General features: G+C 35.1%; 1 protein-coding gene across 1 annotated transcript in view; it reads right to left on the bottom strand.

Moving 5' to 3' along the window:
* The window catches only part of LOC128990863 (proton-coupled amino acid transporter-like protein pathetic), a 71,576-nt gene that overhangs the window by 10,229 nt on the left and 45,170 nt on the right, over positions 1-16,177 (bottom strand). Inside the window, exon 5 of the mRNA XM_054413486.1 lies at positions 8,247-8,368. Within this exon, the coding sequence (XP_054269461.1) occupies positions 8,247-8,368 (122 nt within the window). The remainder of the gene's footprint in view (positions 1-8,246; positions 8,369-16,177) is intronic.

The following is a 16,177-nucleotide window of genomic DNA, read 5'->3' as shown; positions in this document are numbered from 1 at the left end:
TTACACTTTGCCTCGAATGAGTAATAACTGTAGCTTACAAATACTACAAATACTACTCCAATGTACTTTTGAGGCAATAGCTGCAAAAAGTGCAAACATCCAGAATACACATAAGGGAGAAAATGTTCACAGAATTTGGGCTCATTCAACTGTGGTTTATTTGAAAACATGGCTTCGCTAATGGCTCAAATACATAGAATGTCGACCCTGTTATCCAAAATTCAATAGTGGTTCGGGTTGGATTAAATCCGTAAAACGCCGACACACCAGGGTTCATATGTGATGGGTGAAGTGTCGAATGGTGAATGAATTGCATGATAGCTTTGTTACGGACTTAGATCAGTTGATTCTTTAAACAGGATAACTTATTAAAACCTAATGATCAAGAAGTCTAGTAACGAACCTTCAAAATGATTCTGACTTTCTCAGGATATAAACGCCCTTCTGTCTATGAGGTGAGCCCTCCATCCTCTCAGATGCCTAGCTATATTATCTTATGGATGATAAGCTACACTATTGACTATTACACTCTGTATGTTGGAACCTGTCTTATGACCCTAACAATCACCCCTGTCCTATTTGTGGATAAAGATAAATCAATATAAATATAAATATAAACCGACCATTAGTTGATCATTACAAGGTTTATCTTTTTATACAATTTATCTTAACAAATCAAATCGTGTTAAATACGACGCTTCCCCAGTATGTGCGACCTTGAACCTAAACAACTTTCACAATCAATACATCCTAGTTGAACCTCCTGAAGTTCTCGACCTCCGCTGTTCCTGGAGGTGACATCCATGGTCCGACCTCGACCAGCGCATCCTCTGGCATGTCTCCAGGTCGGGTCTACCACTTCAGACGACCTCCAGGAGGCTCAAGGTTCTCTCAGTAACAGTCTGTCGTTGTCTGTTAGAAATGTTTGCTTTTCTGAATTAGCATAATACACTCATGTGAATAGTAAAGTAGTTTTTCTTACGAAACAGTGTTAATCTTTCTGAGTCAATCATTTAACAAGATGGATTTGTTCCCTCGGTTCTTCTGGGAAAGTGTAAAGTTTTTTTTTTTTTTATGAGAATGTTGTTTTATGGAATATTATATAACAGGCAATACAAATTTACTATATTCTAGTCTAATAAGCTTATATTCACATTGAATCCTCTTCCAGCCAAATTGAACATTTCAATTGAGTTTCGTTTGCAAGGATCTTTAGACACACCTTACACTGTAATGGGGCAACTAATTAATAAAATATACTTTTATAGCTTGTGTGACTGAACAAAACATAATGCTTTTTTCCTTGTAAAATATATGGCAACCCGTAACATGATATTAAGGAATGTTAATGTTTCGGCTTTTTAAGTTCCATAAGGTAGCTGATTGGTTATAGTGCTCGCCTAACAATCAAAAGGTTACTAGATTGATCCTGAAAAAAATCAGTAGCTTTTTGATGGTTTTTTGACCCAGCTTTTCCTGATCAAAATGATCCTGGCTAATGAAACAGCTGATCTTAGTCAGTAACAAAGCTGCACAGATCATCTCACACCATTCTACACTCATCGTTCGACCTTCACTCTTATTTGGAAATACGCACCTAGGTGGCGTCCCAATCTCAATGATTGATAATTGATAATTGCCAATGAAAAAATAAAAATATATTTCTAGTTGAATACTATTAACACATAAAATAAAAATATATGATATAAATGTCCAGTTGTTTATTCTTTATCCATTTATTTTTATTAAAACCACTGAGTTAGACCCCAACAAGCCAAACTGGTAAACATTTTCACAACTGTTAGTGAATCAAATGTATTCCTTTTTATTTCACATCACTGAATTATTTCTCATTGGACCTTTATCCTGTGGTCATACACTGTACTAATAAAGCATTCTTTTTAAGTTATAAGGTTTTGACAAACACGATTTCTTTCTTAGCTCTAAAAGGTGTTTTAATAAAAGTGTATTTCAACCTTGTAAAGATGAAAAAAGAATAAATTTGTTAAACTTTATCCAACTAGTTGATCATAATCAACGAGAAAAAAAACTATTACATCATCTTAACTTCTAACTAGGTAAACTACCAAAAGAACAGCATAAATTAAATCTAAATTGTTCTTGTTTTCTCCTGACAATTATTTAACCACAATTAAGTCAGCTGAAAGCTGTAAAAAGATGAAGAAAATCTTGGAGTTCCGGTTTCCGACTAAATGCTCAAGTTAGCCCTGACATTATTAAGCAGCTGTAGGTATTCCATGGAGTATAATATATGTGCGCCACGAACAATACCAGTCCTCCATGGGTCGTCCTCACTTTCGCTGACGTCATCGTCTTCCTATTTTGCATTCATATTTTAATTCGTCAGCTGCTCGTAACTTTAAATGGAGCTCAATCTATCAGTATTGCCACATGGAAGTACCCAATATCACTATGTCTGTGGTGGTGTTGTCAACATAAATTCTGCGTGGCATTTCAAACATGTTTGGTTACTTTAACATTTGAACATTTTATGATCCTACTAATATTATAAATGAGAAAGTTTGGATGTATGGATGTATGTTTGTGACAAGTAAACGCGAAAAATTCTGGTCGGATTGGGCTGAAATTTGGCATGAGGATAGCTCACATTCCCGATTAACATATAGGCATATTCTTATTTCAAAAATCCTTTCGGGCTCCGCCCCAGTGGCTCTGCAGATCCCCATGTTAACCTTATGAGTATTCATATTTAAAGGGAATTAAAGAATTTAGTCAGCTGTTTCAACTAAAAGAGTTGGTTCTATGATATGCAAAAGCATTAAAAATTTATAAGATTTACCAACAGGGTGCAGCACTATTATTTTTTATTTTATTTATGAAAACAGCTAATTTAAACTAAGCAGCAACAAAAAACTGTGCTACGCAATAACTGTCAAAGTAGGATTGTTTACAGTTATGTTTATGTTTTTAATTTCATGAATAATTTGTGATATTTTGCGAATTTTTAATCATTTATCTTTCTCTATTGTGTACTTCACAGTGGTAGAACATTATGGCTATGGTAGATGTGTAATACTATAGCATACCATAAATTTGAGAAAGCAAATTTTCTCAAACCGTGTCTTCTCACATAGCAAACCCAAAGATGGAGTAGGTCCTATACTTATTTTATACTTATTTGCCAACCCCGTACGAAGGACGGGTACTCTGCTAGTAATTTATATAACCAAGAACCATACGTTTGATTTCTTATCACGTTTTACAGTGTATTCCAATCTATTTAAAATGAAGCTCATTCCTATATCATTATACATGTGGGTGTATGTAGTGTTAAGGAACTATGTTTAAAGTATGGTACATCTTAAAATTGGACTGAAGCATTAACAACAAAATATTGGAAATTTTACATTTAAAAATCTGAATATTATCATTAACTATGCAATTATACAATTCAAGTAACTAAAATAATTAAAAGATGATATAATTAAAAATTTGACTCAATGAAAATAAAAAGGTCATCAATTTAGATTTAAATTTTCTTGGAAGACAAAGGGCAGTAAGCATTAGCCTAGGTAGCATTAGCATAGAATAAATAAACATCTATAAATATTACTTCATCTATGGCTTAAGTAAGATAGGTCAAAGGAATCAAAACTTAACATATTTAATAATTCGCGTTCATTTCATTTCAGCTTTTTTTAAAAGAAGGGTGTGGACATTAAAAAAGTATGAGGTTTAAAGAAAACACGAAATTAGTTATCATTAATGAAGCAGTTACTATTTTTGTTCAAAAAATAATTAAAAACCTACAAGTATATAAAACAACAACAAAATACAAATCAGCGTTGAATGTTCAATTTAGACGTGAAAGTATAAAAACTGTATTATAATTAATAATTACCAAACGGAGCTACAAGTAGGATAGTGGGCGAAAAAAAGTTAGAGGTTGATAGTGGAAAATGTCATTTCAGTACTTTGCTTTTAATGATTGAAACAAATTTAAACATTTCTATTTATGGCGGATTCATAATATAAAGTGGCAAAATATAAGACAAAACCCCTTGCAATAATTCATGTATCTCTCTATATACGTTGTTGGATATTTATTTGTGGGTTATTTTATTCTTGGTGCTGTTATGATTATTTAATTAAATACATATACGGAGTCAATAAAATATAATAAAACATTTTCTATAATAATCCAGTACAAACTTTTGAAAGGGTATTTATATATATTGGTTACCAACAATAGTAAACTGTAAAATGATAAATAAACATACGATGAGAGGAATTAAACTAATAAGGTAACTGTGAATATAATATACTACAACAACTGGAACCACCGAAGGCCATAATTAATTATCAATGAACAAGTAAAGAGCCAATTATTCAGATATTTTCCGAGAAAGCCTTGCCTCGATGCATTAGCATGGGCGGAGCGAGGCGTGCTGCAGATATGAGGTAACAACAACGGACCAAGTATCCAACCTTGAGGTACTCCCAACAATCTTCGGACACTCCGTCTACCTCTCATCGCACGACCTTGATCATTGGGCTTTTAATAAATGGCTAATGAAACAGCTGGTCTTGGTCAGTAACAAAGCTACACGGAATCTCACTTCATTCTACACTCATCCTTCGCTAATATTTGGTTTATACGCACCCAGGTGGCGTCCCTATCTCAACTGGTAATACTGGTAATACACTAACACACGCACACACAGTGTGCCAAGGTTCACACCTCCACATGTCACAACCCCCCCCCCCCCCACGATATGATTAAAATATATTTAAAAAATGTATTCTGTTATATTGGAATCAGTTAGAATGTATCTTTGACGATGTATAGTAGATACATTATTTCAATGGTTAAGCTCTGTCCAGTCTCCGAATAAAAAAAAACATATTTAAATTGAGCTCACGATTTGAGTGTGATACTTTCAATTAGTTATCCGGATGTATAAAGAAACTTAACCAAGCCTAACTGAATGAACTGCTTATTATCAATAACGAAATGTTTAATCACGTCAGCTATTATTACTGACAAATGACAGAGTAGAACTGTGGCCGAGATATTCTGTGAGACTCTCTTTAAATTATGTACTATTTGGATGAAAAATTACTTCAAATTATATATACCATAATATTAAAACATCAATGGTATTATGATACACCTGTTAATATTCATAATTGATTGTATCATCAAATTTAAAACGTTGCTATTTTTGTAGTACACTTTTATCATCCACATCCGAAAATGTTTGTGTAGGTCCAGAAAGACACTTAAACTACAAGAAAATATCTTTCACCATAATACACGAACGAGACTACGTTACTTAGTTAATTATCAAGCAATTTAGTAATTAGGCATCTCGGAGTGTTCTAAAAAATCTCCACTGTCCTACTTCGACCCGACATTGACTTTCATTGTTGTCGAGCTGATTGAAAGTTTCCACAATCACACACTTGGTCAGTCACACAATACTTACAACCTAATCTATGAGTGACTGATTACTGATAATCACTCGTACTGATTGTAGGTCATTCTGATCTCAATACGACCTTGATTGAGTTATCAGGTTCCGATCAGCACCGCTGGAATGCGTCGCCTTGAAAATTTACTTGGGAGGAATTAGGAATTTCAGTTAACATAATTGTAAGCAAATGTTGTTAGAACGGATTTAAATATACAGGGTGTCCCGTAACTCTCTGGACACATGTATATATTGTTATTGCTTAGGTCAAGACAAACACATTTCACCATAGGAACATGGGTCTGTGGTGTCTAGTTTACCGACTGTCGTCATTTATGTGTTTTTACAAAAACATTAATAACTCCTAAATGGTTTGAGATTCAGCTTTGATATTTTGCAAAAATGTTAATCTTATTAAAACCTAATATCGTTAGAAATTATACTAAAAAATCAATAACCGTTTCAAAATGGCGGCCATTTAAAACATTTGATGCCAAATTTCACGAACACCGTTAACTTTACACAAAAATTGCCAGATACAAAAAAGTTTGTAAATTTTATGTAGTTTTCAATGATACCTTATTTGTTAAGATTGGATAAATAATAACAGAGAAACGTGCTGTTTTCGTAATGTATGACCACTTTTCTCTATTTAAACAATGCTTATACTCCTTTTACGTTGTTTAGCATTGTTTAAATGGAGAAAAGTGGTCATACATTACGAAAACAACACGTTTCTCTGTTATTATTTATCCAATCTTAACAAATAAGGTATCATTGAAAACTCGGTAAACTAGACACCACAGACCCATGTTCCTATGGTGATATGTGTTTGTCTTGACCTAAGGAATAACGCTATATACAAGTGTCCAGAGAGTTACGGGACACCCTGTATATTTGTAAAAAAACTGTTCTCAGCCATCCAGGTTTAATTCGTAAACAATCATTCTAACAAGTGATTCATAAAAAAGTTTTAAAATAAAACTGTCTAATAAAATCGTTCAAAAGCTGCTAAGTGTTAAAAATGACAAATTACAAACATTACTCAATATGTTAATTATTCATCTTGCAATGCTGTATTTAGAATTCATAAGCAATTTCATACACACACTGAATATTATTAATCATTAGTGTTTCACGATGCACGAACTGCATGCAATCAAATACAGTAACCAGCTTGAAACAAGCCTCAGGAATTCACTAAGTCTTTTCATTATGATGAAACGTGTTATTAATCATCATTCAAATTTAATGGCCAATTATTGTTTAATCCTCCATAAAATTCCGTGGTTTCATGCATTCCTCTTTAGATCAATTAATTAATAAATGAATGTCTAAACGAGATATTAAACTTTTTAAGTAACAAATAAAACTAGAAAGAACAGAAGAAACACAATACGAAATGCAGTTTCTTAAAATGGGAAGTTAAACACAGGTTGTTATTTTTACTTCTTCCTGTCGTTTTTCCTTAACTAAAAACTGGTTTAGGTGCAGTGGTAGAAAATTAGGGCTATGGTAGATACTGTAGGACACTATAGGATACCGTATAAATTAAAAGACCAAATTTTCTTAAACCGTGTCCTCTCCCATAACTACAATAAGCATTTATACTTATATGCCAACCCCGTACGAAGGACGGGGACTCTGCTAGTATATCATAAGAAACCACTCAGCTGTCACGTAGATCTAGTTTTCATAATGAAATACCATTTAAACCGAGTCATAAACAATCGATTCAACGTTGGCTTTTCAACTCAATACTCATTAAATAGACTTAGGTGAATGAGTTCGCATCAAACTCATGATCTTGCACGATTCTTATCCTTAACTATTCCGAGAAAATTCGAACAAACTTTACTTTCCTTTCCTATAAAAACCCTAAAATTTGAATTCTGGGGCATATCTTATTGCTATTAAGCTATAGACTTTGATTTTGGATACAGAAAGAATACTTGTGATCTCAAAGTCAATTTAGTGATTGAGACTTTTTTAGACTGCGATACTATTGTTGTGTGTTTCGACCACGATGGATTTTTTACTATTTTGGTACTGTCAAACCCCTAGCCTTATAACTATCTAATGCCACCTTACTTTATTACTTTTCATTAAAATGACGACTATACGAAGGTAGGTATTTTAAGCCAAGTATGAATGGAGATAAGTGTAGAATGAGTGGCGCGATCTTGTCTTGTTACTGACTAAGGCCGACATGATCCTTAGACAGTAGCCCATACAACCAATGGCAACTAAGGGGCCTACAGTTTGTAGTGGAATCCGAACCATATTTTTGCCTTGTAATTTACGAATTGGTCTCATTATCAGGATAGTACTGCGGATCGTCGTAGTACTCACTAATGCGGACGTTAATCCACACCACGGAGTATTGCATCCACAGACCATGCCTACAAATATATACAAAATTCGCGACTTCCACGTAGCTCGATTACAGGGCGACGCCACGTCATTTAAAAGCACCTTTAGTTTAAAAGCATCCTTAATTTAAGTGACATCCCGATGGTATCTGGGTCTGGCATAGATCCTGTGCAGGAACGTAGCAGCAGACTTCAGATTTTAATAGTTTGTTTATCTTCGTTTTGCATAGCACGTTTGATGGAACGTATGCCATATTATTAAAGTTGCCCTTGCGGGTGAAATAAGTGACCATTTTCAGTAACAAATCTATCGGTTGGCCAATTGAACTACTAATTCACAATTCTAGCTACAACTTCAAGAAGATAGTTTACTTCTCGATAGCGCCACTAAAACCTAACACTTAGCCAAGTAAGTTACCTGGCAAACGTAGCCCAGGTCTTGAACCTGGGAGGTCCTGTCTGGAAGGCTACTTCTGCTGTCTCGGCAAACCCAAGACTCGGCCTCTTGACTCTAACAGACAACACCTGTGAGCACCACACCTGAAACAGACCACAAGGGTTGAATAAAATGTAACCTTAAATGTTGATGGCATTTCAGTGAAGAAGTTATGCTGTTATATGACTAGTTTTATTTTTTTTATGAAGATGCCACAATCCGTGAATGCAGTAACTTTGCCTGAATAGTAAGAGGATTTTTCATTTTATTTCATTTCAATCCGTGGTAAAATATTGGAGAATAGTAAAAGAACACGCCACTGTGACAATCCCTGAAGATGCCACACTTCCGTGACAAAATATATTTTGAGAATAGTGTATACATATGCAAGAACAAAATATGGCTACTACAAAAAAGGTAATTTAAAAATATTTCAAGTTCTTTCCACAGGGAAAATTAAGTGAAACCTTAAACTATTGGTACAACTTCAGCTCAGTATCCAATAGTCAATGGTCAAATGAATGAGTTTGTTTCTTACAGCCATAGTGTTGAACTCATGCCACACAATTGTTTCCAAACATATCTTTAAATATCTTTCTATCTTTAACATATCTTTCTCTTAAATGGCTGAGATCTTATCTGTCAGATAGGCAGCAATGTGTGGAGATTGGTGACACGAGATCAGACTGGGTGACTGTTACATGCGGTGTGCCTCAAGGGTCAATCCTTGGGCCTCTGCTCTTCGTACTCTACGTCAATGACATAAAATTGACCTTGGTCAACTGTAAACACCACATGTACGCTGACGACTTACAAATCTATGACCATTTCACCGAAAACAACGAAAACGACTGTGTCAGAAGGATCAATGAAGATGTCAACTGAATTGTTACTTGGACTGAGAATCATGGACTGATACTAAATCACGAAAAGACGAAACCGATTGTCATTAGCCATTCTCGACTTCGACCTTCAATTGACTTAGACTCCATAAACCCAATCACAGTTAATGGCAAAGCACTTCCATACTACGACAATGTCAAGAATCTTGGTATATCTTTCAACTCTTCTCACTTACTTGGGACATAGCAGTTACGGACACACGAAAAAAGGTTTTTGCCTCCATAAATTCATTGAAAAGATTACATAATTTTTTACCACAACACACTAAACTACATTTGATCAAATCACTTGTACTACCCCACTTCAGTTACTGTAACTCATTGATCAATGACTTGACTGCGACTCAGGCGGGTATGCTCCAGCGGTCACAGAATTATTGTTTGAGATTTGTATATGGTCTGCGACGTATGGAGCATATCACGCCATACTACCTTGAGGCACACATCCTGAAATTAAATGATCAAAGATTCATTAAAATTTTGTCATTGGTTTTTTCAATTTTGAAAACAGGCTCCCCAAAATATTTCAAATCCGATTTTAAATTTGTGTCTCAGGGTAGTTCACGAATGTCTCGTTATTCTTCGATCACATTGCGTATACCTCATCATGTGACCACAGCTTATGGCAGGGCTTTTGTTGTTACCGCTTGTCGTCTGTGGAACGGCCTACCCCTACACATTAAGACCCTTGAAAAACGTTCCCAGTTTGTGGCGGCACTGAAAAAGCTCTATTTTGAGAAGATGGTCTCGGCTGGCGTGTCCTAGGGCTACTGTTACCTTGCGCGTTTGCTGATGCGTGTATGCGAGAGTGTGTGAATGTGTTTTTCTATTTGTTAAATTTGTATGTTTTTTTTAGATATGTAGGTACTTGAATCGTTAAATATTTTATGTTTAATTATATTAAGTTATCCCTATGTCACATTATTTTTGTTATATTTTTAATGTCAGGTTAAGTGTAAGAAAGGGCCATGTGGCCCTAACTTTGCCTGAAAAAATAAAGGATTTTTCATTTCATTTCATCTTTGTAGAATGATAGTTAAGGTATCATAACAGACGTAAAGTTAGTTTAGTTACTGATTATATGTTGTTGGGCCCATTCTCGTATCAAGAGTAAATTAAACTGTTGAAATTCTTTGAACAAGTTTGGTCGCTTTTCATGCGTATTTCACAAATCTGCAACTTAAATGCTCTTACAACTACGCAAATTCAATTTTTTTCTTCTGAACCGAGAACATTGAAGAGTACCGAAAGACCAAGTTATAAAAAGCCTTTAGATCTAAAATCCATTTAACAAGTACAATTTTTGAACATTTGACAATATAAACCAAGATCAATAGGCGCTATCGTGCAAAGACCTTAAGGATTTTCAAAGTATGTATGATGCGCGATTGTTACAAGTGAAAATACAAGACCTACCTTTACATTAACGCATATTAAATATAACAGTGTCATTTAGAATTCACTCTCATGGTTTTAGGTCAGTCAACTTGATTCAAACGTGCATCACCATCTAACAAGGATACGGTCAAGTGCTTCCTTATTTGTTTGATCTATTACTGGCGATAAATAATCTTAAATGAACTTTCTCATTGCAAATTAGTAGATTCAGACTTGTGAGTAATGCTCACACAGGAAAGGTTGAAAAAGGAAATACCTATTCAGGAATGTTATTACGGAAAACTACTTAACAAATGTCAACTTCCCGTCATTTAATAGAATGATGACAAAAGTTGTTTTGAATTGTATCTGAAAAACGCTGGCTAAATAAAGACCTTTTTATTTATTTAGGCCCATGAAGAAGACACCCTGATGAATTTGATCTTTAATTAGCTTATGATCGTATTTTTTCTACGTTTCAAGACAGTTACGTTAGACAAATTTTACTATTATGACTGACATTTATAGTCTGTATGGCCAGTCCCAGGTAGACGAAAAGCCAGAAGATAGATTCCATCATACAGACTATAGTAACAAATTTCCCACTGGTAATGGAAAGGGAATCATAGTACATCGTTCAAAATAGAATCGCGCAAAATAACATACACTACTGACCAGTCCCAGGTAGACAGGTTCCATCATACAGACTATAGTAAAAAGTTCACAAAATATACTGGAAACAGCACAGTAGTATAGTATAGTATAGTATAGTATAGTATAGTATAGTATAGTATAGTATAGTATAGTATAGTATAGTATAGTATAGTATAGTATAGTATAGTATAGTATAGTATAGTACAGTAGAGCGTTCAATATAGAATCACGCAAAATTGCATTCATGATTATGCACTTTACAATAAACTTATTTATTCCAATACCCACTTAAATTAACTACCAAGTCAGATAACAAATCAATCTGGCAAATAGCACTCCTACATTTTTGTAGAACGAAACAAAACAAGGTCTACCCTTCACAAATCTCCAATCGAGACAAATGACCAGTTATCAGTACAGCTCTGTCATAATCGTGTACTTCATTACGCGAACCTTGGACCCTTCCTGTAAGTGGAGCAGTCGGGGTCCAGCACCTGATGACGCCCGCAGCAGTCGCGCCGAAACGCCAATGTCACGACCACTCCCCGCACGCACGTTATCACGTTATCACGTATAGGCTGATCAGTGATAACGGTCGGGAATGACAGACTGCGAAAACTCCCTGATAATCTGCGGTTCGTGGAATCGCCGAAGTCGTGATTGAGAACAAGGTGGAATGGAAATGTAGTCAATGTTCTTCGCTTAATGTGTAATTAATTAGAGTGCATCGAGAAATTTAACAACCCTGTCAACTATTGCTTGTATACATTCTAAACTATTATTGCATTATTAGAGTTTTGTCCACTGCTGTGCTGTGTACCAATTTCCCAGAAAATTGAGAACTAACTTTTGTTTCTTAAAGAGTAGACTACGATTAGAAAAAATATTAAATTCTTGATAAGGTTCCATTTCCGCATTTCTCCATACCTACTATACTTCCTTACAAATTCAGAAAAATATATTCTTGACGTGTAAAGAGCACGTTTTCATGTTCATGGTTTATTCCTTGATATTTAGTAGCTATACAACTATTTTGGCAAATTAAAGGGATCTGTTGGTAAATTAATATTTTCACGCTCTAGATTTTGCATGCTATACGAATCCTATTTGTACAAATAATAAAAAAAATCACATAGGCCTACAGAAAACTGCTTTGCAAGATGCATCTTTCAACTCAATTCTATGGTTATTTTCATAACAGAACGTTCAACAACTCCTTGACTGGTGGAAAGGAGGGATATAACGGTTGACTCCTCCATTGCTTTATCCCAGAGGACCCAGGAAGTCCAAAACTCTCGCCGTGAAGGCCGTCGTCGAGACGTTCCGCCACGGTTTGTGATATCAAGGCTTCTGTATTGTCTTTGGCACATCTTGTTCTCCGTGAAATTGACGGGGCAATGCCAAGCAAGTGGTTAACGAGGACCTTTTTTGGTTCGTGATACTTGTTATTCCAAATGCATACAATGGTGTAACATGCTGGAAACTGTATAATAATTAGTTGCGGTTGTGTTGTAAAACATGTGAACGTGGTGTTTTGACACTTTATTTTGTGAACATATTTTATTCATTGTGTCTATCACTAGTTTAAATGGGTAGAGACACAGTAAATCACTATGTTGGGGACATAGCTGAGAGTATTGTGGGCCTAATTAGTCATGTCAGTACAACAATTACCAAATTCGATACCGGTACCGGTTCCTGACTAAAATAAATTTTTGGTTCTCGGTACCGGTGGTTTTCCCAAGAACAGATATTTTTAGCGGGGTTCAGATATTTTTTTCAATAACGATAGGCTCTGGCGTGGGATTGTTTTTCACATTACTTCAGACTAGACCTTGGGGCTGCGGCGTTATCACTTAGATAAAATCCATTGGTGATTGGCATGATTTGAACCTAGGACCTCAGGGAATGAAGTCCTCTGCCACTACACCAGCTCACTCTTCCTGGGGGTTGAGGTATGGGATGGGTGTAGAATGCCTTGTATTGGCTTTGTTAATATCATCTGATTCTTTAAAATGTCCCATCATTCGAAGAAAAAAAAGGCAGCTGGATCAAGTTTATAGCAATCCAAAATATATTTACTTTTTATGAATGAACATTCTGATTGCCAGGTGTTCTGTTATACAAAACGAATCCAACTTTATCCCACAGATTCCCCAAAGTAATCTCTGTACCCGTTACACACAGACACCGGTAGCTGGGTTGTCCCAGTCGTGCACCCGTTCTGGTATTTCATCACTACAGCAGGATACGTTTCACAACCTCCGCTGGGGCCAAGGGCCTTCGCTCTATCCTGTGTTCTCTATCAACTCTCCTAGCAACATTGTAGAGAACAAACATGGTTTAAGTTTAGTCAAAGTAAATGATCTAATGAGTTAAAAATCATTTGCAATGTTTTGCTTGTGCTTACTCATTAATCAGTAAATCCCTTATTTTCTTCCAAAGCCAAGGATTGATGAGCTCAAATAATATGTAAGCTATATGAAATCCGGTGAGTTACTTTTTTACGAATATTTGGAGGAACGATTCGTCAACTCCTTTCATTTAGAATGCAAAAGGAATGAAAAAGGCACTGTTCCGTATTATTTAATCCCTCCGATGGAAATTAATTGTAAGGTGTTTGCATAGATGTTAGAACAGTAACGGTAATGATCAGAAAAATAAAAAAAATACCTTACTGGTCCAAATAGTATACTAATAACAATAAATATGGTTTGCACATTTTTTGTCACCATTTATTTGTCCATTCAATTGTACATTTAAGTAATAATAATAACATGTTTATTTTCGGGTCAGTGGCATTATTTGATTATATTGAATCACGGCCGCGTTCTAATATTCATGGGCATTTGTTTGTTCTCACTACTCATTTAAGGTATTGAATTCATAAACTTAAAACCAAACTGTCATAGATAGTTTCATGATATGAAATCAAAATAAGATTGCACTTTGGATGTTTAGTAGTTCGAAAATAGTATATTTCATAACAAGAGTAAAAAGTGAGTCATTACATATTTGAGACCCTGTTTAAAGTGTGAGATTTATCGAGCACTTTAAATGGTCAAGAATATGTATGGACCCACTTTATTTATACCTACTCTTGTTATGAATTTGAACAATACTTTTCGCTATACTACAAAGACTAATAGTATTTTCTTAATTTAAACAGACATAGGATATTTCTTTATTTTAGGTTAATGCTTTCAATTTAAAGTTAATATTTACTTGGGTTGTATAGTTTTGGCTGTTGAAAACTGAAACAGTTGACAAAACAATAACAAATCTTTGTTTGTTTACGTCGGCAATATCCAAAAAAGATAGTTAACATTACTTTAGCGTAAATAACATTCTTTTTCCACAGTAAACAATGTAATAGTGGATTTTCGCAGGTGATAAACATGCAACGAAACATGTCATTTCACAGTAGTGTAGCGAAAAATGTATTTACCACTCAATCATAAGCTATTGCAAAGTCATTTGCATGCAGTTTAACAGGATCACAGTAATTTTCCCTCATTTTAACCATGGGGCTAAACGCTTAATTAAGGTGAACGTCGAAGCAACAGCCATTTATTGGGGCTCTAAGGCACAGGAAGTGCAGTCGGGGCTATTATTCTTGAGTATTGCAATCAAACAAGTAGTCTGTCCAAGGTGCTACAGAGGACTTGTTGGCACTGACCCGAGGAATGCGACTTAAACAAGGGTAACGTCTCTGCCCTAGGCGGAGTAGTGGGAGGCGTAAAGTGGCACAGAGTAACGTGGTACTTCTGGCGTGCAGTCTCGGGTTCAAATCCTGCCAATCAACAATTATATTTATACGAGGCTGAGACACCTTGTGTATCCCAAAAGATGAGACCGGGAAGAGTGTTAAATTAATCATATGACGGCATTGTGTCTGATCAGCTGATTATATAGCTAGGACTATTTATGAAAAGCCCAGACAGCTGGGTCCAGTTATCAGTCCAGTTATCCAGTTTGAGATTGGTGTATCTCAAAATCATTCCACGTTTTGTCTTTCATTTTATGGTTACAAATCGTTGTTCTTTTTGGGTGCAGTGTCATAGTTTCACATAGGATCTATCCAAATCTAATAAAAACGGATTACTTGTACTAAAGCTACTAAAATTGAAAACCCCGTGTAAAATAGAAAAAAATGTGATATGTTGACAATATTTTCAAATATACATTTTTTACTTCAGGCAAAATTTCATGAAGTTCTGTTGTCAATTCTACTGAGAAAACTAATTTTGGTCTAACTAGTCAACAAAATTTGCCCGTAAAACATCCAAATTCACTATAAAATTCCAACCTTAACACGATGTGTCTAGGAAATATTTCACATAATTTCCCATAAACTGACACTGTTCGAAATCTTGTCCTTACAATGGTAGTTGTAGATTGTAGTGAGCTTTGTAAATTTAAATTAGGTTAATCCACATTGTAAACTCTTACAGCTCAACTGACAATAAACAGCTGATTAAGCGTTAACAATGGTTTACGTTTTACGAGACCAGCTGTGGAAGGCGCTGACTTTGATAGGTTTGCGCTATCAATCAAGTATTCAATTTTCACTTAGACTATTGTGCTATAAACAATCAATAATTATCAATTATATAAATTATTTAGGATTGGGACGCCACTATGTGCGTATTTTTACCCAAAAATGAGTGAAGGATGAGTGGCGCGATCTTGTAGTTTTGTTAGCGACTAAGACCGACATGTTCCTGAGACACAGATGTTAATTAATAATACAGCCAATGACAACAATTGGACCTACAGTTTATAGTGGAATCCGAACCACATATTTTCCTTGTAATTAACAAATTGGTCTAATTATCAGGTCAGAAATCTCATCACAGCTCAGCCTACAAACTGAAATATTTGTCTTTACATATTTAGTTTTCGTTTTATTTCACGATATTTTACACTTGAATGTATTACTGAATATCCATGGTAGCACAGAAAACATACAACTATAGG

This window comes from Macrosteles quadrilineatus, unplaced genomic scaffold, assembly GCF_028750875.1.
Source record: "Macrosteles quadrilineatus isolate MER2022 unplaced genomic scaffold, UCM_ALF_1.0 Scaffold_3__2_contigs__length_128488019, whole genome shotgun sequence".
Taxonomy (NCBI): Eukaryota; Metazoa; Arthropoda; class Insecta; order Hemiptera; family Cicadellidae; genus Macrosteles; species Macrosteles quadrilineatus.
This window is presented reverse-complemented; position numbering and strand designations above follow the sequence as displayed.